The 23,081-nt window shown below is 34.2% G+C and overlaps 2 protein-coding genes, 1 long non-coding RNA gene and 3 other non-coding genes across 7 annotated transcripts; 4 read left to right on the forward strand and 2 right to left on the reverse strand.

The window, feature by feature from the left end:
* Window positions 1-9,544: 9,544 nt before the first annotated feature.
* On the forward strand, window positions 9,545-11,414 carry LOC129892324 (uncharacterized). 2 transcript variants are annotated; one of them, XR_008767296.1, is made up of 3 exons: window positions 9,545-9,648; window positions 10,383-10,506; window positions 11,216-11,414. It is a non-coding gene; the product is annotated as an uncharacterized LOC129892324 (long non-coding RNA). The 2 variants fall into 2 exon arrangements; XR_008767297.1 differs by lacking the exon at window positions 9,545-9,648 and adding an exon at window positions 9,672-10,115.
* A 188-nt stretch (window positions 11,415-11,602) lies between these two features.
* On the reverse strand, window positions 11,603-12,371 carry LOC129892687 (uncharacterized). Its single transcript, XM_055968270.1, has one exon. It carries the CDS (start codon window positions 12,164-12,166, stop codon window positions 11,603-11,605), a length of 564 nt encoding a protein of 187 aa, XP_055824245.1. The 5' UTR covers window positions 12,167-12,371.
* A 1,445-nt stretch (window positions 12,372-13,816) lies between these two features.
* LOC129892688 (peroxidase 3-like) lies at window positions 13,817-14,881 on the reverse strand. The gene is made up of 4 exons (XM_055968271.1): window positions 14,821-14,881; window positions 14,666-14,739; window positions 14,372-14,423; window positions 13,817-14,281 (listed from the first exon to the last, which is right to left on the reverse strand). The coding sequence occupies exons 1-4, from the start codon at window positions 14,879-14,881 to the stop codon at window positions 13,863-13,865; spliced, it is 606 nt and encodes a 201-aa protein (XP_055824246.1). The 3' UTR covers window positions 13,817-13,862.
* Window positions 14,882-18,868: 3,987 nt separating this feature from the next.
* On the forward strand, window positions 18,869-18,933 carry LOC129893681 (small nucleolar RNA U49). Its single transcript, XR_008767562.1, has one exon. It is a non-coding gene; the product is annotated as a small nucleolar RNA U49 (small nucleolar RNA).
* A 154-nt stretch (window positions 18,934-19,087) lies between these two features.
* LOC129893679 (small nucleolar RNA snoR2/U65) lies at window positions 19,088-19,244 on the forward strand. The gene has a single exon (XR_008767560.1). It is a non-coding gene; the product is annotated as a small nucleolar RNA snoR2/U65 (small nucleolar RNA).
* A 42-nt stretch (window positions 19,245-19,286) lies between these two features.
* Window positions 19,287-19,368, forward strand: LOC129893668 (small nucleolar RNA snoR77Y). Its single transcript, XR_008767551.1, has one exon. It is a non-coding gene; the product is annotated as a small nucleolar RNA snoR77Y (small nucleolar RNA).
* Window positions 19,369-23,081: the final 3,713 nt, after the last annotated feature.

Raw genomic sequence — 23,081 nt, forward strand, 5'->3', positions numbered from 1 at the left:
TAAGTGTTTTCATTTTAAAACATTCAAGTATAGATTGCTAGCCCTAATTAAATTCAGCTTTTCTTGATATTAGTATTTATTTTATTTATGTTTAATGATTAAGTACATCACGGAAATTCTGTTAAGGTCATCTGCAAAACATATATATGTGAGCATTTCCCAATTTGTAGCACTTTGGATGATAATTGAAATTTGTATATTAAAAGTTGCTCAAATGGTTTGTAGTTTGACTAGTATGAGTCAAATATTTCATGGATCATCTTCATATGGGCTTGTTGCTCACTATTATCAAGTTGATAAAAATCTTGCGTTGTTTTAAATCAAGAGTTATCGACTTCTAATTGAATTTTGAGATAATTTATAATGAGCAAATGTTACTATCAATATTGGAATCGATGATAGTAGACAATATGTGATGTAGCTCTATTTTTTTAAGTTCTATTGATTCTCATGAATTTGAATTTATTGAATAAAATAATAACAATGTACATAGGATAATAGCTCAAAAATGCTTCTCAATTTTTATTTAACCCCTATAAGGACAGAAATTCCCAAATCAACACAATATTACCCAATTTCAATTAGAGTTATCCGTTTAAAATGAATTTTCAATTAGACGACCCACAACCCATTAAATTTGGTTCAGCGTTTTTATGTATAAATTTCATTTGTCTGTCTGATTCAATTACCCTTTTTTTGGTTGTTAATGCAGCATTATTTAAGGTCTGGTTCATTATACCATACAAATTTTATTGGTGATTTATAAAAATTTATTGGAGATGAAGGAATTGTGTTATTTTGTCAAATAATTTTTGATCCATACTTAAAACATATGTTAATGCAATTTTTAAGAACAAGTCATCAAGTGTATTTTACCTGAAATGTATTTTTCCAAAAGTTTATTAGGAGGAGAATCAGGGTATCGAAAATCAATATCATTTTTAGTACATTTCAAATCGATTATAAGAGCAAATTCCTTAATTGAAAAATAAAGGACATTTGCAATGACATGAAGAACATGCAATTCATTCGGATTTTTTCGTTCTATTTCTAGCAAAAGAAGGCACTTGATGACTTAATCTTGAAAATTGTATAGACATATGTTTAACGACCAAAAAATATTTGACATAATAACACAATTCCTTCATCTCCCCTAGATTTTTGTAAATCACCAATGAAATTTGCATTGTATGAGAATCAAATCTTAAATAATACTTTAGGATCTGTTTGATAATATTGTTCATACCCTGCATTAACAATGAAACAAAGGTAATTGAATCAGGCACCCTTTATTTATTGTTAATACATGGTATGAACTATATTATCAAACAAGTTGATTGTTCAGGCGTACACTAATGAAATTAATACATAAAAATTATATTAAACAAATTTGATACATAAAGAAAATCTTCCTTGCACATGAATGCATATATCAGATTGCATAGTGGATTTATTACAAGGAAATATAAATTGCATAAATTTGGATTATGTATCGTAATTATTCTTAATTCTGTATTCAACTTGATAAAATGAAACTTGATGTAAGGAAGTTTGATACAATGAAACTTGATATAAAGATACTTGATATAATGAGAATTTGATACAAGGAAATAACATTATATATTTGAACTTGATACAAGGGATCTATGAACTTGATACAATTAAATTAAAACTATAAAATTAAACTTGATACAAGAAAATTTGTGCTCAAGTTTTAAAACAATCAACTTGATGCAGTGATGCTCATACAATTAAACTTGAGACCAACCAACTAACTATATACAATAAAATTTGATACACTAAATTGATACAATGAAAGTTAATACAAGGAAACTTGATATAATGAAACATGATACAATGAAATTTAATGAAATTTAATAAAAGGAAATTTGATACAAGGCACTCATACAATGAATCAGACTTTATACAAGGAAATTAGAACTATACAGTAAAACATGATATAATGAAAATTCTTTTTCAATATTTATAACAGTCTTCTTGATACAATGAAATTTGTGAATCAGCCTTGATACAATGAAATTTGAACAATGAAGTTTAAATTGATACATGAAAATTGTAATGTAACTGCATCATCAAAAACACATGCAATGTTCAGAATTATTACATTATTGAATCAGCAAAAATCTATATACATTATGAAAGCAATACCTTGGGTAAAGAAGGGCCCAAAGTAATCGCCTTGATTTTTTCCCCATTTTGCTTATCTTTTTATTTACCGGTGATTTTGAATTTGTAGTAGCATCTTTTTTCAATTTCTCTTGTTGATGTTTCAATGCTAATAACGGATCATGAAATTTTTTAGATCTATTTTCACAAAACCCCTACCTCAGTCGAATCTAAATCACGCCTCTTAGGGAGAATTTGATGAACTTCTTCAACTTGAGGAAGTTCTTCATTTTGAGAAACTTCCTTTGTTTGTACAAGATTTTTCGACTAAGTAAAAATACCAATTTCATGAACAACTTCGCATTCATTAGCGACTTGAGGAGGATCAACTTTTTGTGTAAGATCGAGACTAAATGATGGATTAGAGTCCATATTAACACCGAAATCAATGAAGAAGATGAAGAACTGGTACAACAACAAAAAAAAGATTGAGAAAGAGGAACGAATATTAAAATAGAGTTTTTCTTCATTTTTCTTAGGTTTAGGTAATAATGAATAAAATTTGAAAAAAAAAGCTGTAAAACAGACGCGGAAATATAACTTTTAGTTTAGGAGTAAATTTAGCACATTAGATATTTTAGAGGAATATTATGAAGGATCATGTATCAAGAGGTTAGAGTTAGAAATATAAAATAAGAGATTATTGAAATATTTTTAGACGATAGAAATTTTTAAAAAATATGATTTTATATGTTGTGTATTTCTATAAAAAATCTTTTTTTTAAACTATTAAATTTGGTCTTTATGTACCAAATGCATAGAGAAAAAATAAAAAAATAAAATCACAAAATTGGTTCAACAAAATCTCTTTCAAGTCTTCTTCCTCAAAACAAACAAGTGCTATTAACGAACTTCTTAAGAAGCAATGTTATGTTCATGTGCAACCTCTCTTTCCCAAATGTTATTTTTTATAGGCCAAGTTTTTCGCCGCACACAGCAGCGAAAATGGCAGGTTTTAATTTTGACTCTATGTAAATCAACACCTAACAAATCTTCACCATTAACAAGTAAATTTTGAGTTTCTTCATTGAACCACTACTCATCAGATAATAATATCAAATGTCAAAGTCCCCAAAATAAGAGTAACATTAAAATTTCAATTCTAAATTACCCAAATGATATTATTTTAAACAGAGTCAGTGTTAAAATTACAATTCTAAACAACCCAAATAATACTCATTCTAAACGGAATTCACTAGTGAAAACGCAAAATTTAAACTCAAGATCCAAGCTTCATTAATGGTTATGCAGTTCTCTTGATTGGTTCTTCAAATTTTAAGCTCCAATTCAGCAATTAATACACTTAAAAAAGCTTTAACAATGGCTATGAAGAGATTTACATAAGGACCAACAATTACAAAAAAAATTCTAACCTTCATATTTGCTTATTTGAAGAACCTGGCTACAAACATCAAAGATTACATTTTTTGTGGACAGTAGGGTTGAATTTTGATTTGGATAAGAGAGTAACTTGATTTCTGAAGGAGACTTGAGTTTCTGTAAACATCATAAGCCAATAATCTATAGAGAAAGAAACAAATTTGATCCAATGACAGGGAGAAATTGATTCTTTCTTTTGGGATTGGACTCAACAAGATTGATTGAAGTTCTCTTTTGAGAATGAGAAAGGAAAATGAGTTAAATTGTTTTTGGGTTAGAAAGAGGGGTCGGACATGGGTTTAAAACGGGAATGGATTTTTTTTAAGAAATCGGATTAACTTTTATTGATTTGGCAATTTTCGTCCAAGTAAGGATATGAGGGATAAGTTTTTTAGGGATATAAATAATTGAATAGTATGACGAATGGTAAAGTCAATTAATAAATAAAAATTGAAAAATATTTTTTTATCTTTTTTTCATGTAAATGTGTAAGACATGCGTTTAAGGTTTAACCTTGAAAATTAGGATTTCAACCCTATAAGCTAATGAAAATAATTTGTTAAAATATCCCTCTTTTCAATTAAATAAAATATTGAACAAATTCAAAATTTAATTCGAACTCCATATACTAATTCAAGAATAAAAATGAAAACGAAAATCAAAGTCCTCAATTACTCATCCATTGTCAAAATCCTATAAGAAAACTACTGCCTAATAGAATACAAGTACATCAAAGGATAAAAATAAGTAAACATTATTAACGATCATTGATTCGAATTTCCGTATTAAATCGAATCATGAAGAAGAAAATAATAAATTTCATGCCTTGGACTCTCTTCGTCTGTCTTCCCAAAACTCCATAGTTCAAAAGTCCTTCAAAAATCCTATAAAAAGAACTACTGCCTAATAGAATACAAGTACAAGTAATAAAGACAGTGGTGAGTTTAATGTTTCACTGCCTAGAAGCTTGCTTAAGATCATATGGACTTAATCAATCTGCAGATTCTGTGCTCCCTTTGCTTCTCAAAACCTTTAGGCATCTTCATGTATACCTCTTCACAGAGATCAATACATTCATTTGGTACAAAAACTATCCTCTAGACACTGCTAAGACAATGAGACATCTCGCGTAACCACCTTGGCCACTGGGGAGAAAGTCTCATGGCAATCAAGCCCCTCCTATTGATTATAACCTTTAGCTACTAACCTTGCTTTGAACCTCTCCACATCACCATTTGCTTGATACTTAATCTTATATATCCATTTAGAACCTACCACATTCTTTTCTAGTGGCAGATCAACTATATCCCAGGGGCTTGGATCTCCTGTTTCATAACTTAAATCCATTTTGCATCCTTGGCTGCCTCTCTAAATCTTTTGGGCTCAACTAGGTTGAAAAATTTAGCCAGATAACTATGATAGGTAGAAGTGATGTTGTAAGATTATGGAAAAATGTCTTTCTCGTCTCTTCACCAAAGGGAAGAATATTATATATACAATGTACAAATCTCTAGGAGACAATCTGCTAATGATCAGGAAAGCTAAATATCACCTTTGACTATACAATAATTATTAGGCAATATTCTAGAATGATAACGGTAGATAATTAGGAAGGCTAATTATCTTCTTCCATATAAAAATATATACACTATAGTTAACAAAGATAATTGCAGATAATTAGGAAGGCTAATTATCTCCTTCCATACAAAAATATATACACTATATTTAACACCCCCCCACAGTCGAAGCGGGAGGATTATGAACGTTAAGACTATCCCGAAACTCTTCAAATAAAATCCTCGGGAGACCTTTAGTAAAGATATCTGCAATCTGATAACGGAAAGGTACATGAAGAACACAGACCTGCCCACGGGCAACCTTCTCTCTGATAAAATGAATATCCATTTCAATATGTTTTGTACATTGATGTTGAACTGGATTTCCGAATAAATAAATAGCACTTACATTGTCACAATAAACAAGAGTAGCCTTTTTAATCAGAAAATGCAACTCTAAGAGAAGGTTTCGAATCCAACATGATTCGGAGACAACATTAGCCACCCCACGATACTCGGCTTCAGCACTCGATCGAGACAAAGTGGGTTGTCGTTTAGACGATCAAGAAACCAGATTGTCACCCAAAAATACACAATAACCAGATGTAGACCATCTAGTGTCAGGGCACCCACCCCAATCTGCATCAGTGTACGAGACAAGAGTAGAAAAAGAAGACGGGTATAAATGAAGCCCGCGATCCAACGTACCCTTAACATACCGAATGACACGCTTAAGAGGAGACATATGATCAACTCTCGGATCATGCATATGTAGACAAGCCTGTTGTACAACATAAGAGATATCTGGTCGTGTAAAAGTGAGATATTATAGGGCCCTTGCAAGACTCCGATAAAGAGAAAATCATCAAAAGTAGTACTAGAAGTAGCACTAACCTTTGATTTAGTGTCAACCGGAGTGAGGGATGGTTTACAAGAAGACATCCCTGCACGCTCAATTATTTCTTCGACATACTGGCGCTGTGAGAGAAACATACCACCCTTATGTCGAGTCACAACAATACCCAACAACAATACCCAGAAAATAATTTAGAAGACCAAGATCCTTCATAGCAAACTCAGCACTAGGAAGATCCATGATAGAACATCGGAGAGCATCAGAAGAAGCAGTGAGGATAATATCATCAACATATAATAATATGAAAACCATATTAGACCCTTTTCTGAAAATAAATAAAGAGTTGTCACACCTGTTATTTGTGAACCCAATAGATAGGACAAAATCGTCAAACCGCTTATACCAAGCCCGGGGCGCCTGCTCAAGCTCGGGGCGCCTGCATAAGTCATACTTATGCAAGAGACATACATAATCAGGATGAACACGATCCCTATAACCCAGAGGTTGGTGCATGTAAACTGTTTCTTGAAGCTCACCATGCAGGAAGGCATTTTTAACATCCAGCTGATGGATCGACCATGCCTTCGAAAGAGAAAGACTAAGAACAATGCGGATTATAGCAGGCTTTACTACCGGACTAAAAGTCTCGCCACAATCAACGCCAACTTGCTGGGTTTTGCCATCACCTACAAGACGGGCTTTATGCCTCTCAAAAACACTATTAGATTTGACTTTATGAGTAAAAATCCACATAGACCGAATCACATTAACATCCAGAGGATGGGGCACCAACTCCCACGTCTTATTTTTAATAAGAGCATTATATTCATCATCCATGGCCATTTTCCAATTTGGGTCAAGAAGAGTTGCTATCGGATTTCGAGGCAAAGGTGACCTCTCAACTGTAGTGTGCATGGAATATCTTATGTTAGGTTTGAAAATCCCATTTTGGCTACGAGTCACTATTTTTGGCTGATGGAGTTGAGCATTTTGTGGAGTTGGAGTGGAGATATCGGTTTGTGTTTAGGCTGGGAAATTTTGAGAGCAAAAAGGAGGACGTAGGTCCAAAGGATCAGACGGCCCAGCAGAAGAGGTGGGAGTTGAAATGGGCTCAGGAGAGGGAATGGGCCTTGCTTGCGAGTTGGGTAGAGAAGGAGACAGGGATTGGGCCAGTTATGAGGGAGAAGAAGTTGGGTCAGTTTGTTGCATATGATGAATCATTATCAAGAAAATCATAAGTGTGGGATGGTGGGGAATGCAAATTTGCAAAAGGGAAATTATTTTCATCAAAAATGACATGGCGACAAATAAGAATTTTATGTAAGGACATATCATAACACTTGTAGCCACGATGGTTGGTGGGATACCCTAAAAAAACACAAGGAGTAGAGCGAGGTTGCAACTTATGAATAGTTGTTGATGGAAATAAAGGATAACACAAACAACCAAAACTCCGAAGATGAGAATAAGACGGAACCCTTTTGTAAAGAATTTCAAGAGGAGACTTGTTTCCCAATAGTTTACTTGGAAGGACATTAAGAAGATAAGTTGCCATTTGGAGAGAATGATGCCAAAAATAGGGTGGAAGAGAGGCATGAGCGAGAAGAGTACGAGAGATATTATTGATAGTCCAAATTTTACGTTCGGCTTTCCCATTTTGAGATGAAGTATGTGGACAAGAAAGGCAAAATGACATGCCATGAGTCTTACAAAAATCCCAAAAAGGACCATTATCAAACTCCCGACCATTATCACATTGTAAATTTTTGATATGACGTTCAAATTAAGTGGAAATATGGACTTTAAAGGTTAAGAAATATCATAAACATCAGATTTTCGTGCCAAAGGAAAAGTCCATAAATATTTAGAATAATCATCCAAAAATAAAATGTAATATTTATGTGAGGAAGAACTCAAAACAGGAGAGGACCAAAGATCAATACGTAAAATATCAAATGGCATAGTCGTATTCGAAGAAGAAGAAACAAATGGTAACTTAATATGTTTTCCAAGTACACAAGACCCACAAACACTAGAACTAGAAATTTTAGAACAATCAATGCTATTATTTTTTCTAAGCACATCTAAGACAGGAGTTCCTGGATGACCCAAATGATCATGCCAGAGCTTAGGAGAGATGGCTGCAAAAGTAGATGAGGAAGCTTGATTGGTGATAGAATAAATGGGATAAAGGTCACCTCGGCTATCACATCTCATTATTGACATCCCCGTCCGATAATCCTTCACAGAAAAACCAAAAGGATCAAAATCAACTGCCACAAAATTATCAGTGGTGAACTTTCTAACAGAAATGAGATTTTTAATCAATTTAGGTGCATGAAGAACATTTTGAAGGAAAAGGGATTGACTCGGAGAAGATAATTTAGTGTGACCATAGCCAAGAATCAGAATAGTATGACCATTACCAACCACAATATTATTATTAGGATGACTAACCAAATTAAAATAAGATAAGAGAGTACCTGTAGAGGAGGTCATATGCAATGTAGCCCCGGTGTCCATGTACCATGACGGATCGAGTTGGTGAAGAGACATAGTATGCATTACTGTTTCGATATCCGTAGGAGCATACGACATGGGCAGCCCAAAATAGGTGGTGCTTGTTGTTGATCATAGGCTTGCTGAGGTCTTGGGCCCAAGATACTGGGCTGGCGCTGCTGAGGAATAGGAGGTCTGGCCCAACCTTGAGTTGGGAATGGGCAAGGTGGAATGGGCCAACCTTGACCATACCAATCCCAAGGATAAGGTTGATGCTGCTGTTGCGGGAATGACGAGCTCCTACCTTGGCCACCGCAGTTCTGTCCCCGGCCACTATCTTTGCCGCTGCTGAAGTTGCATCCGCCACCACCGAAATTGTTGTTCCTCCGACCATCGGTATTGCGGCGACCACTAGAGTGCTGCACACCATGCTTCCCCTTAGAACGACTCAATTTTTTAGAAGTAATTGGACCGTCATCATTCGAAGTGACCACCATAGCTGACTCAATACCTGCTTCTTTGACATCCCAGCCTCTTCAAGAACAAGCATAGACCGAGCCTTATAGAAAGGAGGAAGAGGATTGCTTTGCCGGATTACCGTATCCACACCACGTTAGGGTTTTGTAATACCACCTACCAATTGCAAAACCATACGCGTAACACCCCAATTTATTTCTAAGAATTATTTATTTATTTTTTTAGTTATGTTTTTGGATGATCTGACTTTAGGAGGACATAACCCTATCAAAATTTGAAAATTTGGGAAAACCCATAAAATGAAAGTTGTAGATAATTGAAATACCTTTCCAACCATATGTCATGGTCTTATATATGACATCGGAATAAAAAGTTATGGACATTATAAGGCAGAAGGGTCAAGATGGGCAGAAAGTTTGGCCCAACCCGATTCCAAGTCGGGTCAGCCCACATTTCTTACCATGTAAGAGATAAGTTCAGCCTTATCTCTTTCCTTTCATTCAATATACTTCCAAAACACCATAGATATATATATATAGAGAGAGAGAGAATTAAAAGCCATTTTTGACCCAAATTTGAGTCCCGATTTCCGAAGTTCGTGAAGAGAAAAACGTTGCACGTTGCGTTGTCTTCATTTTGAGCTAAAAATCAGAGAAGAAGGAGTGTATTAAGGTGGTTGACTTATACTTCAAGGTAAGATTTAGATGTTGTTTTTCCTTATTATCAAGCTTGTTTAGAGATTTAACGGATTAGAACGGAGAAAATAGTGTTATAAACTTGTTTGTTGCTTTGTTGGAATTTATGGATTAGGGGATGTTTTGGTTGGATTAAATGGGTGGAATTAGTTAAGTTATGAAGTAGAATGATTGTTGATATTGTTGTTGATGTTCTTGATAAGTTGTTGTCGAAATTGGGGGAATAAACTTTGCTTGCAAACCCGTTTTTGGTTGGGACTGCTGTTAGTAATTGTAGTATAACTCCTTGTGTAAAACTTAGTTTTGAGTGATTCAAGATGTTTTGGAAAGCTATTTCATAGGGCTATAACTTTTATTTAGGATCCAAAATCCAGTTTTGCTTTTATTGACTCGAAAAAGGGTGATGAAGTACAGGGGAGGTGCTGCCCAGATTTTGGTCTAAAAATCCTACATGGACTGCTGTGGGTATTTTGAGCATATCTTGTTGTACATAATTGCTTTAGGGGTGATTCAAAGTTGTATATGACCCTAAGACATATATCTATAACTTTCTTTGAGGACACAATGCCTAATTCTCCCATTTACCCCTTCGAAACTGAGCAGCAATACAAGACAGTAGTGCTGCCCAGAATTTCCGTTTTGATACTTTGGGTTGATTTTCAGTGATTTTATGTTTAGTTTCGATATGCTGGAACTTTTAAACTTAAGTAGATATTTGATTGTGTATTTAAGGTGTATATTCTCTTATACAAGCTAAGAGGAACTGTTTGACGAAGTGGATTTTGGTTGATCTATGACATAGAGAAATTGAACTCCTCGAGTGGTGGTAGAACTTGTTGTGTGCTAAAACGCCAAGGTTCGTGTATAAACTTGAACTTGAAATATTTTATTTTTCTGAAATTTGAAGTATTTTGTTGGGTTGTTTCCTTACTCCTTTTTTGTATTTTGGTATGACTATTATCTCAAGTATTGGAAAACTTTCGTTGAATCGCCCACTTGTACGAATTGCTTGATCATTTTGCATTCTTGTTGGGAATTTGTCCTTCTTGTTACGGTGACTTGTCATCGATATTGGCATGCCTCTCGATTCAGATCTTGCCCATCTTGACTTTGGATTTACATTTCGTCTTGACAATGGATTTTCGTCCATTTTTTAGTACGAGTGAAAAGCCACTTTCAACATGGTCTTTGATCTTCTTGATATTGGGTGACGGCCCTTCTTGATATGGACACTTCTTGATTTCGGGGCTTCGGTCCGTCTTGATATTGATTGTGCTTAGTGTGAAGGCATGACGTACATATGGGGTGAAATTGATTATTTGACTACTCTTTTGAATTGAATTATAAGCATCCTTGGTACTTAAGCCTTTGAATATTAGTATTGATATTTTGAAACTCTCCAAGATTTGTATTCGATACTTGATATACTTGTTCACTTGGACTTAATGCTACCTTATTGAACCGCTTATGATGAAAAAGGAAATTTGAGAATTTTTAATGGCTCTAAGTCCAAAGGTTATACACCACTAAGCTTTATGCTTAGCGATAGTTGTTTCCTATCGTAGGTGATGTGCGAGACGGGATATGAAGATGGTCATGTGGAGTAGACTTTTTGAGAGCTCTTTTGAAGATCACATATGCATATACATCTAGTTTTTGTATATTATTTTGGGGACTTGTACATGATACATGTGTGGCACTTATGTACGAAATTTTGAAGGCTTGTAACTTGAACCAAGTGACTAATTTTGTTATTTTAGAGTGTGCTTTTAACTCAAGTTATGCAATGTACTAGGTTATATTTTGACTTGTGATTATGCACGAAGGAAGATAATATTTTTGTGATAATTACTTATTTGAAGTTTTGTGTATTTATGGACCTGCAGTATTGTTGAATTGGAAATCATTTTTTTAAAAATAAAACTCCTATATCGTATTTCAATAAGTTTTTTTTAGGATAAAAAAATAGTAATAATTAGTTTTTGTTTCGTAAGTGGTATTCTCCTAAAAGGGGATGCTACAATACGACTGTCCGACATCGGTGCGCCAACGTTCTTCAATTGATCCGCAAGGGACTTGAGACGTTGACAATAAGCAAAGGCATTAGGAAAATGCTCCATAGAGACAGTGGTGAAATCTTGTTCAAGGGCAACGGCACGGGAATGTTGATTATCTTGGAATATATCACGCAATCTATCCCAAGCTTCCATAGCCGTTGAATTGGGCTCGATAATGGTGTGCAATAGGTCATTAGAAATGGTAGAATAAATCCACGAAAAAATCGTGGCATCCAAGGTCGACCAGAGTTCCTTTTTTGCATCAGTAGAAGGAATCGTCCTCTGATCGGCATTCGGAGGAATGAAATGATTAAGAACTTTGTGAGAGCGTGCGTGAATCTTGAAGAGTTCCGCCCATGTAGAGTATTGAACGTATTCCATTTCAAGCATAATGGGAACGTGGTTTTTGATATTTGAGACGGCAAGAGTCGGGCGAAAAGAGGACTTTTTGTCCGACATTTAGGATGGCTGGAAAACGAGAGATAGAAGGAAGAAGATGGTGGGCGAGGAAACTAGAGCTAGGGCGAGCGGAAGTAGAGAAAATCCCTAGGAAACTGATACCATGTAAGATTATGGAAAAATGTCTTTCTCGTCTCTTCACCAAAGGGAAGAATATTATATATACAATGTACAAATCTCTAGGAGATGATCTGCTAATGATCAGGAAAGCTAAATATCACTTTTGACTATACAATAATTATTAGGCAATATTCTAGGAAGATAACGGTAGATAATTAGGAAGGCTAATTATCTCCTTCCATACAAAAATATATACACTATATTTAACAAATGTTATCATAAGAAAGATGATTGGCAATAATATATTAACTAGGTTATTTCCTACTAGGAGCTGCATAGTAGTTCTGGTGGTATGTCTGATGGAGGGTGGATCAACAAGAGTAGCACCAGGTATAACCAACAATTACATTCACAGAGTTTTCTCCTTGCAATTAAGCACAACTGTAAAAAATGACTGAGACTGACCACAATACCAAACAAGATAAAAACTTATCAATGCCAAGAATAATACTCCATTGAAGTTTCAGAAGCTACTGTTTCAATTAGATGTATAGGAAAGCTTGAAGGCTAAGCATAAGTGAACAATGATAACTGCTACTTCTACAGCTCTTAAACATTTAAAGGCTGAAACCACTCATTCACCAGTCACGAGAAAATGCTCTGCCAGGAGTCAGGAGAAAGTTTGCAGTAGTTTAGGCATATTTCATGCGCTATGGGCAGCAGTTTGTGTCCGTCACCCTAACTTCTAAGAAATGGATTCACATCCAATGACAGAAGTTAACTGTTAACCTATCAATATGCTAAACGAAAGTTTAGAACTCTATTAAAGATGAAACCAGAACTTGTCAAACTGTTGGAGATAATTTTATTGGTAGTTCTGAGTCATTATCAATCAATAGGTGCACAGGGAGATAATTTTTTCCTTTCCTTTTTTCTTTTGGAAAAAGCATCGCAAACATCTTTGTCATATCCTGTTGACATATGGCTGTACATATGCTCTCGTTTGACCAGTGGATAACTTCAAATTCGGTATTGCATGTATCAATTTTCCAGACCAATAAGACTAACAATCTGGCTTAATAGCCCCAACCACAAAGCAAGAAGTGTACTTATAGACTAATGGCTACATACAAAATAAACAAAGCTAGTATATTGCATCACAAAGCAAGAAAAAAACGTAATTTATACTCTCAATCTGGCAGTGTATTAGATAAAGCTAGTATGTTATATCAACTTGTAGCTAGTTCTGTTTGTATCCATGAGAAGATGGCGTCTTTACTCATGAGCTATAACTTAACTGACGCTTTTAAGCCTATGAAATAGTATATGGAGTAACATTTATGCATTTCTAGAATGAAATTTCAGCTATCATGCTTTGAGTCCTGAAGAAGAGTCTCCGTTAAGCTGCAGCAAAAGCATTTCAGGAAAGAGAAGTACATATTAGTTTTATTTCCATACTTCCAACTTCTAGACTAGCAGCTCTTGGAATCTTTTATTTCAAGAAAACCGTCACTATACAAGAATAAGACAGAATAACTACAAAAAGAAATGATACATGTCATCCCGAATCATTCACACAAAGGTTACATACAAAACACAAACACATGAATATTGGAACAAAGGAAAAAAACAGCTCTTAACTATTCACAGCTGCACAGTGCTTCCTAATCTCACCAGCAGAGCCGGTCTTGACTTCAATCTTTCCCATTTTCTCCATGGCTACACCAAATTCGGCATAGAATTGTTTGAGTGATCCTTGTACTAGCTGGTTGATGAATGACTTTGTTGTCACACTTGTTGTCAAGGCTGCATCAGATTGGAACAACCTTTTTCTCTTGAGCACAAGCTGGAAGTAGCTAAGATCAAATTTACTGGAACTTCCAGGATCCATTTCGACAATTATGGTATTGTCATTGATTGATTTGCATTTATTCATCTTAAGAATAGCTGCATATTCGCTGTCTAGAGATGGATCTTGTTTGCCCCAAACTCCAGTAAAATTGTATAAACGTGATGAAAATGACGGGCAATGAGAGACTCCAATGGTATGTGCGCCTGATAGAAAATTGTTCATAGCGGATGTATGGAAAGTTTCAATATAGCGTAAGCAGAAATCAGCACAGATATATTTTAATGAAAACTTACCAGACAATATATAGAACCAAGTCTTTAGGTCAAGACCCTCGCTGGCAAAAGATTACATGTGCGTATCTTTTACAATCCAACTTGGAGTACATACTAGGTAAAAGGAAAAGAGTGAATTTAGCTATATTATGTGCTAGTATATTCCATGTGCAAGGAATATGTACAAAGTTGAAAGCTTCAAAAGGATCCATCAATGATCAGTCTCTATATATACTCACAAGTAGTATCAATTTTTCATGGCACTAACATCTTCTTATGTAGTTTTTGTTCAACATTTTGTGCACCATATAGTACATGAACTTTTGACCAGCCATTCTGTAATCCTCTATTCAGTGTTTGTTGAATTGCTAGTGCTTCAACGGTGATGGCTTTTCCACAAATTGAATAGGAGTGACAAGGACATGAAGCAAATGACCATAACTATTCATAGTCGTCATTTTAATGCTTGCCTTTTTCTTTTCCATCGTGCAAGCCTGCATCTATAAAAAGAACAATCCCATCCTGTGCCATTTTAATATTTCCATTCTTAGTTCTATTAGGCATACATGTCAAAACTGATGTAGTTAGCTAATTGTCGGATATATTCATGAAAATCAAACAGAGCCTTATGAACTATTTTATTAGATTCATATATATCACCATTCAGCTTTCCACAGTTTCTATAAAACAGACACACCTAATCTCAGTAGCTCAATGAAGGCAGGGTACTAATATGTATTGCGAAACAAAGCATACCGCCAACTTGAGAAATCAATAATATTGTCTAAATCTACCAGTTGATACTTGATGGGACACAATGTTTACACTCATTGAGCTTTCACACACCTGCAAAACATATGGTCAATTGTTTCTGATTCTAAACCACACACCTTTCGAGCATCACAAATATAAGTCAATTTTTCAGAATGGGTAGCGTTAATTAGTGAGACATTTAGAATGCATTTCCTAAAAAAATGTTTATACTTATTTTTGACTTTAAGTGACCACAAAAAGATTTAAGAACTGGATTAATACGTATTAATACTCGTATCACTACAACGAGTCAGACGTTTAGCTAAATGATAACTAGCTCTAACCTAGTAGCTAATGGGGAGACAAATTGGCAAATTGGGGAGTCACAGGGAAAACACAATGTTCCATTGTGTGAGGCTGATGAAGAGACCATTAATCATCTATTTTTTGGATTTACTGGCAGATAGTACTCAACTCACAAGGGATTAATAAATGTCCATCTGGCTAAACATTCTACCTATGGCAAGGTCCATCACTACACCAAAAATGAATTTTAACGATAATTAATTAACAATAATAGTTTAATTATCGTTGAATATGTTTTTTTAGAGGCGGTTAACGTTCTTTGCAAATGTCCCTAAAGCCTATAGCGACATTTGATCCAATAACAATTAACTAATACTGTTAAAAGTTTTAGCAATCTTTGTTAATGTGCATATTTATTGCCTCTAAAAGCTATTTTTGTTATGGTGCATGAGCGGGCTGGGTGGCCCAGATCGGAGTCATGATGGAATATGTCACTTGTTTGATGAACTTAGATAAGAAATAAATTAAAGTTGCACCTTTGCTATTAGCTCTAGCTTTTGGCATGGTGGTAAGTGTTTGATTAAGTCCACCAAGCAAGCGTCATGTTCGATCATGACTTCTATTCGGATTGCCCCAGCCCTCTCGTGAATCTTGCCATAAACAGTATGTTTGTGTTACCCAACAAATGTATAGTAGAAGTAACTGAGAAACTGTGTTGATAAGGGCAATACCATGTTGTAGGTTCAGTTGTGATGGTATTTATTGGAGTAACTGATAAAGTTGCTGCCATGTGACCAGGAGGTCACGGGTTCAAGCCTTGGAAACAGCCTCTGGCAGAAATGCAAGGTAAGGCTGCGTACAATAGACCCTTGTGGTCGGACCCTTCCCCGGACCCTGCGAATAGCGGGAGCTTAAGTGCACCGGGCTGCCCTTTTTTTATAATAAAATAACTACTTACCAAAAAATTTGAGGCTATTCTAAAGATTCAACTATTAAGCAAAATTCTAAGTTTATCACACACAGGTAGGTATTTAGTAAATTTCTCAACAAATATATAAAGCAAGGAAAAAGATTTGATGTACTTTTCAACTTTGTCATTTAGAATTGATATATTATCATTATTAATGTGACTCACATATATTCTTACTGCTATAAAAATAACTCACATATATCTCTATCGTTATAAAAGTGGCTCACATATACCCTTTGATCTAACGGAAGTAAAAAAAATTATTTAAATTTTATTTTTTGATTTTTAATTTTAAAAAAATTCATGTAGGTATAGATGATTCTTTTCAGACAAGTTTTTTTCAAGTTATATTGTAAACTATTTTTTCAGATATGTTGTAATTTATTTTTTGTATCTATAAAAAAAATTGGAGCATATATGATAAATTTTACAAGAAAGTAAGAGAAAAAATAAACTTGACCATCAAAATAATAAATTCAAATTAACCGTTGAGTCAAAGAAGCCAGAAAAAAAATGTGTGAGAAGGATTAAATACACTCCTATATGAATTTTTTCAATAAGAAAAATAAATTAAAAATTATTTTTTTCATTTCCATTAAAGGAAAAGGATATATGTGAGTCATTTGTGCAATCGTAGGATATATGAATTACTTTTATCACAAGGGGTATATCAAATTTAAATGATAAAATTGAAGAGTAAATCATATCCTTTCCCATGTAAAGAATCAACCAAAATTCATAGACTATACCAAATTGGTACTTTTCATGGAAATTATCGTATAATGTAGATAAACTTACACTGAAGATCTGTTTGAACATGCAATATGAAATCAGATTGACATAAAATTAATGTTTTGATTGAACTTGCAATTTGAATTTTTTAAGTTGTATATTTTGTCATAAACATGCAAAACACATAGGTTGTAAATGTTGGGATATACTATTAACGACGTGGTTAAATTGTATTATTAATTGTTAATCCCTTGTAAAGACTTACTATTATATTTTATTATAATAAAAATTTATTTGAAATAGATCATTATGTTTATATGTGTGTCATTTACTTATATAGTAGACAATTTTGTGTATTGAGTTGTTTAACTCATACACGGAAGATTAAGATTGTGGGTTCTTATAAGTTATAAATTAGCTAACAATCAAAGATGAAGTAAGACAAACATCTAGATGATTGTAGCACAAGATTAAATATAATTCGATCTTAATTGTGGAAATGGTAAAATTCCAACTTTGTGTGCTAGTACATTTCGTATGTATTGACCGGACCAAGTAGAAATGTTTGTTTATCTTCTAAATATTTATAAACTTCTCTAGTCCATTACATGAACTTATACTCTTAATCTTGATATAATTACTAAGATCTATGTAATTTGATTTGTTATTTTAATCTATTAAAATGTGAGACTCTTTAATGGGTCAATATATTCCTAATAGATTGGATAATGACAAATCACATTAGTGAAATAATAGTTAGTTGATAGAATTGTGTCTCGGGCTTGAGATAGAAGACGCTTCTTTATGATTACTTATAAGTTTTAACGTGAAACCCTCAAGTGGATTTTATATATGTCATGCGAAATAAATTAAGTATAATAATAAAGGGTTAAGTTAGTCAATGAATTAAATTTTTAGAAAAAATTGATTTAATTGATTGGTGTCTGTAATTCTAACACGGAGAATTATATAAGATGTAATGGTGGATTTTGAAATTAAATCGAGGAATACAATAACAATTTTTTCGTGGAATAATTTATAATTTATTGCGATATAATTAATTCATTCTTTTGCCAACAATTGTCACAATTGGAAGCCTCAATTAAATAAATCTGTGATCCTTGCTATGACTGACTAACTAACCGTATTTGGAAAAAAGATAAAAGAGTAGTATAGAAGAAGTAATATATTTACTGGTCTTCCGTAATAAAACCTTTTTGAACTTCAAATTTTTTGAATAATAAGAGCAAAAACATTTTGCTGATTAACTAGAAAAACGTTTTTGTTGAAATGGCTCTTTATGCCTCTTGATTGCCGCTTAATTGTCCTCTTGAATTACCCTAATGGCTAAAATTCGTATGCCAATTTCTGTGGGTATAAAAGGGCATGTTGAGGGAAAAGGAAGGTGTCCTTTTCTGAAAAAAGAAATATTTACTTGCCCATCGAAGTTCTGATAAATAAGAATTAGTAGCAATTGTTTAATTCATTGCACAGATTCGTGATTAATAAATTTAAAATGACATTTTTACCCTTATTAAGCTGATGCCCACCAAATTTTTTTAAAAAAATTAGGCCCAAACGGGTCGGTCCAGCGTTTCAGAATTAGGGTTTCACATACCTGAAGTTGTCTATTTAAACTTATATTCAGCCCGTAGTTTCATTCATCCACGGCTTCTTCTATTCGTCATTGAAATTCTATATAGGGTTTAGTATTGCTATTTGATTCATGTTTTGTTTTTGAATTTGTAGCTATTTTGCACCTATGAGGAAGACATCCCAAGAATAGGAAGTGCCGTATGACACTTTAAACAACAGCGGCGCCGCCCATTCCCATCCACCATTGATCGGATTCTTTCCAGTTTCCGTTCAATGGTCGGGATTTTGTTGTGGCCTTCTGCTCCGCTGCTGTGTGCGTGATTTGTAACGGGTCTCTGAGGTTTTTCTCCATTACTAAATTATTATTATTATCCGATGAAGGTCCGATGCCACGTCGACGGTAGCAAAAATGAGCGATGACCGACGATGCTATGATTGGACCAATAACAAGTTTTAATTAACGTTTCGCATTCTGATAGGAATCTGTGTATGGGACTTATCAATTCCTTCACGGAGCCGTTTCGTGCGATTACATTTTTTCTTTTTATTATTATCTTTTCAAATTTATTATTTCTTTTGAAGCCAATGATGATTTTTATATAAATATTTGGAATTACCGTCTGAACATTATTGATGTGTGATCGACTATCCGAGGCTTCACTATATCAAGAGGATAATATATTTTTTAATATTTATTCTTTAATGTTTTAAATTATTTTTCAAATTTAACCTAAGTATTAATTAATATAGATATTGATAAGAGGATCGATTATCCATATAAATTTTTTAGTGAACTTGTATGAATCCATCACGAGTCAAGGAATTAAATCCTTCACTGAAAATCACAAAGAATAGAAAATAAAAGACGATAAACAGTAAATAATTACTAAATCACTAACCAAGGTTTACATTACAACCTATTGTAACGTAAATTTTAAACTCTTAATTCCTTCCTTATTACCACAATTTTATTGTAAGACTATTACAAAACAAACACAACTCAGCTTAAGCAGACAGACAAACAACCCACAAGTGGCTTCAACAGTGGAGTAGGTTTATAATGATATGAACGAAATACAAGACTTTAACTTATAATTAACAGTTTCTTTGGATGGATTTATTTTAATCAATTTATAAGTTAGAAATTGTTTATAACTTTAAAAAATAAATAGGTACAGCTAAATTTAAACAAGCTTATTCAAATAAATTTAATTATTTATTGAAGTTTAAGTACAAAATAATTTTAAGTTGATCAGTCAATACAAACGTTTTTTATGAATATTCTTAACTTGTTCTTTTGCTAGCAATAGCAGTTCAAGAATGTGTGTTATCTTTTGAGTTGTGAAAAATTAGATTTTGCCTTTTTCACATCAAGAGATGGCAATGGAATGGTATGGAGCGGGTGTGGGAGCGGATTTAGTCAAATCCACAAAATTCTCAAACTGCTCCCTTATTCCACATAGCATTTTTTTAAAATATTTAACCCCTTTACTCTGCTTTGCATAACCATTTATGACACCAAAAAAATACATGCAAAAAGGAAAAAACATTCTATTTTTGATGATTATTCCTTATTCTTTTAAGTCGAACACATGTAAAAGGAAGAAGCATTTCTATTCATATTGGAAAAAACATTCCAAATAAATTCATCTTGATATTTTGATGATGATTCCTTATTTCTTTGTTTTTCCTACTCTCCCTCTGTTGCCCATTGTTTTCACCAGTGTTCAACAACCTAAATCCTTTTTCATTGATCGAGGTAAAAAGGGTATTTTGCAGTTCTGTTGTAGTTCTACGGTAGAGTTGCCACTGAGCTCCGTAATAGCGAAGTACCCCCTCAGAGCATCGATTTTTTCCGTTTTGATGAAGACAAACTTTGCACAATAACGCATCCTTTTGCTCGAAATTTCCCCAAACATTCCCCTTGTCACAAAGCTCATTTACCAACAAGAAGTTCCCCCTTTTGACACTACACACTCAGGTATATTTTCCTTTTTAGCATCATTAAATAGAATGAACAGTAAACCAAGCATAAGAGCCAAAAATCTTTGTAAACCAAGCATAAGGCCAACAACATCATGAACAAAAGGAACAACTATAAGAAATATAACATCATTGCACATAGCTAAAAAGAGCAGTACATAGTCATTGACCTTCAGGAATAAACCCTTCAACAACAAGATAAAATGGGGTACCTTTATCCCATTTTGTACGTGGAATATCTGGTTAACAAAGAACAATAACCTGTTCAATAACAAAAGAGACCCCATCAATTGGGACAATGTGATTAGTCAAGCCATGGAATACCACCTTATGGTAGCCCAAAAAGAGACTCATAAAAGGAGTAAAACCATCATCTATGTAAATGGGAGCCCCCTGACAGGGGAACCTACAAGCTTAACATCGATGGTGATTTGAAAACAAGCCCTGGACAAGGAGGACTTGATGGAGTCTTCAGAGACCATACATGCCGATGGGTGCTGCTGGGTTCATAAAAAGCACGCCGCACACTAACCCCACGATGGCGGAACTCCAAGCCGTTAGAAGGAGCCTGCAACTAGGATTAGAGCACAATCTAACATCTTTAGAGATCAACACCAACTCTATTGACATAAACGATCATTGAGTGCAGGTCATACATGCATATGTTGGGTGCTCCAAGGACGTCGCACATATTCAGTCAGCATAATAGGCTTGTAGACTCATTGGCAAAGGAAGGGGCAAAAAGATCAGTTTTTGATGTATCATCTATTTTGCTAGTTCCTCTTATATATGCTTATTATGAGTGGGACGCAGACAATCTAGGAACTACTTATAATACAAAAACTACTTTTGATAATATTATTATCCAGGGCCGGGATGTGGCCCATGAGACTGTTAGGGGGAGGAAGTACCACAACTAAAGTTTGATATAACAATAAATATGAAAATAAATTGGACACGAGAATTTTAGGTGGAAACCCCTCAAACAGATAGAGGGGAAAAACCAATGGGTAGAAGGATCTCACTATTAAAATATGGAGTACATTGCTCTCAAATATTAGGAGAAAACAACAATTAACATTTCTCTCTTGTAAAAGGAACAACTACTAAAGAGGACACTCAAGACTAAAATACTTATCTTGGTCAGTGTTGTGAAAACGCGCTAAAGCGCTCGCTTTAAGCGTGAAGCGAAGCGAGGCGAGGCACTAGCACTTTAATACCGTGAAGCGAAGCGATATCAGAAAAGTGTGCGTTTCATGGAAGAAACGAGAAGCGCGCTTCATGTAGAAGCGAGAAAAAAGCTCGCTTATTTGTTAAAAGTGGCACTAGGGTTTATTTTAAAAGAACAAATCTGTAAACTTACAATTAATTATTCCAAGCTATTGTGACTTCTTCGAGACTTCGTCACTTCAAACTTCAACCAGGTTAGTTTTTCTTCTTCTCTTCTTCTTCTCTTCTTCTCTTTCTCTTTCTATTTTTATTTCTATTCAGCAGTTCTGCTGTCTGCGCAATTGCTGTGATTTTCTTCTCTTTTTCTCTTCATCACTTCTTCTCATCTTCTTTTTCTGTTTCTATCCAGCAGTGCAGTTCTGCGCAGCTGCTGGTATGTTTTGGCCATTTTTTTTGATTTGGGTTCTCAGTGGACCTCTGTTTTGTTAAGCTATGCTCTATTTTTTCATATCTGTATCATGATTTTCTTTTTCTCATAAATCATTTTATTACCAAAAATAAAACCATGAATTACAATCTTGAAGATCACTGAGGTTAAATTGAATAAAAGAGACAATAGATGAATTTAACTTGGTAATCTAATTAATCTGCGTGTAAAAGGCTCTAACATTACCGTCATAAAAAAATTAACTAACATTTATCATATAATATTAATTAATTTGTTGAGCTGAAAAATTTGGTTGAATTTTTTATAGTGAACCCGAGGCATATTTTGAACCTTTACATGCAGCTGGACATATTTTGAACCCGGGGCTCTATTATAAAAATAATGAGATGAAGACTTTAACTGAAGAATTGTGGTTGGGATATCATGCATGTGTTGAGAGGATGATCCTAGATAAAACTTTGCAAGACAATATAGGGGATGAGCTTGGTGTGTACATGAAAGCTGATGGGCTACTTGGAATTGAGTCGGCCATCAGAGCTACAACCTTAAGGTCACCAGGTGAGCATTTCAACATTTAACTGTTAGAGCTTTAACTTTTAAGTTATTACATATTAACTTTTAAAATAATTCTTCTACAGTTGAATGGTGGATGCAATATGGTCATAATGTCCTAAACTTGTAACAATTTGCTATTAAAGTGCAAAGTTTAACTTGTAGCTCATTCGATTGCGAGAGAAATTAGAGCGTGTATGAATATGTGAGAACCTATATTA

Source organism: Solanum dulcamara, chromosome 6 (genome assembly GCF_947179165.1).
Source record: "Solanum dulcamara chromosome 6, daSolDulc1.2, whole genome shotgun sequence".
Taxonomy (NCBI): domain Eukaryota; kingdom Viridiplantae; phylum Streptophyta; class Magnoliopsida; order Solanales; family Solanaceae; genus Solanum; species Solanum dulcamara.

Excerpts from the sequence above, each read along its gene's own strand:
- LOC129892687 (XM_055968270.1), bottom strand. The coding sequence starts at position 12,166 with ATGTCGGACAAAAAGTCCTCTTTTCGCCCGACTCTTGCCGTCTCAAAT.
- LOC129892688 (XM_055968271.1), bottom strand. The coding sequence starts at position 14,881 with ATGGCACAGGATGGGATTGTTCTTTTTATAGATGCAGGCTTGCACGAT. Across the intron at positions 14,424-14,665 it reads ATGGCTGGTCAAAAGTTCAT|TCTTTTGCCAGCGAGGGTCT; the intron begins GTACTATATGGT and ends ACGCACATGTAA. Across the intron at positions 14,282-14,371 it reads TTGGTTCTATATATTGTCTG|GCGCACATACCATTGGAGTC; the intron begins GTAAGTTTTCAT and ends ATTTTCTATCAG.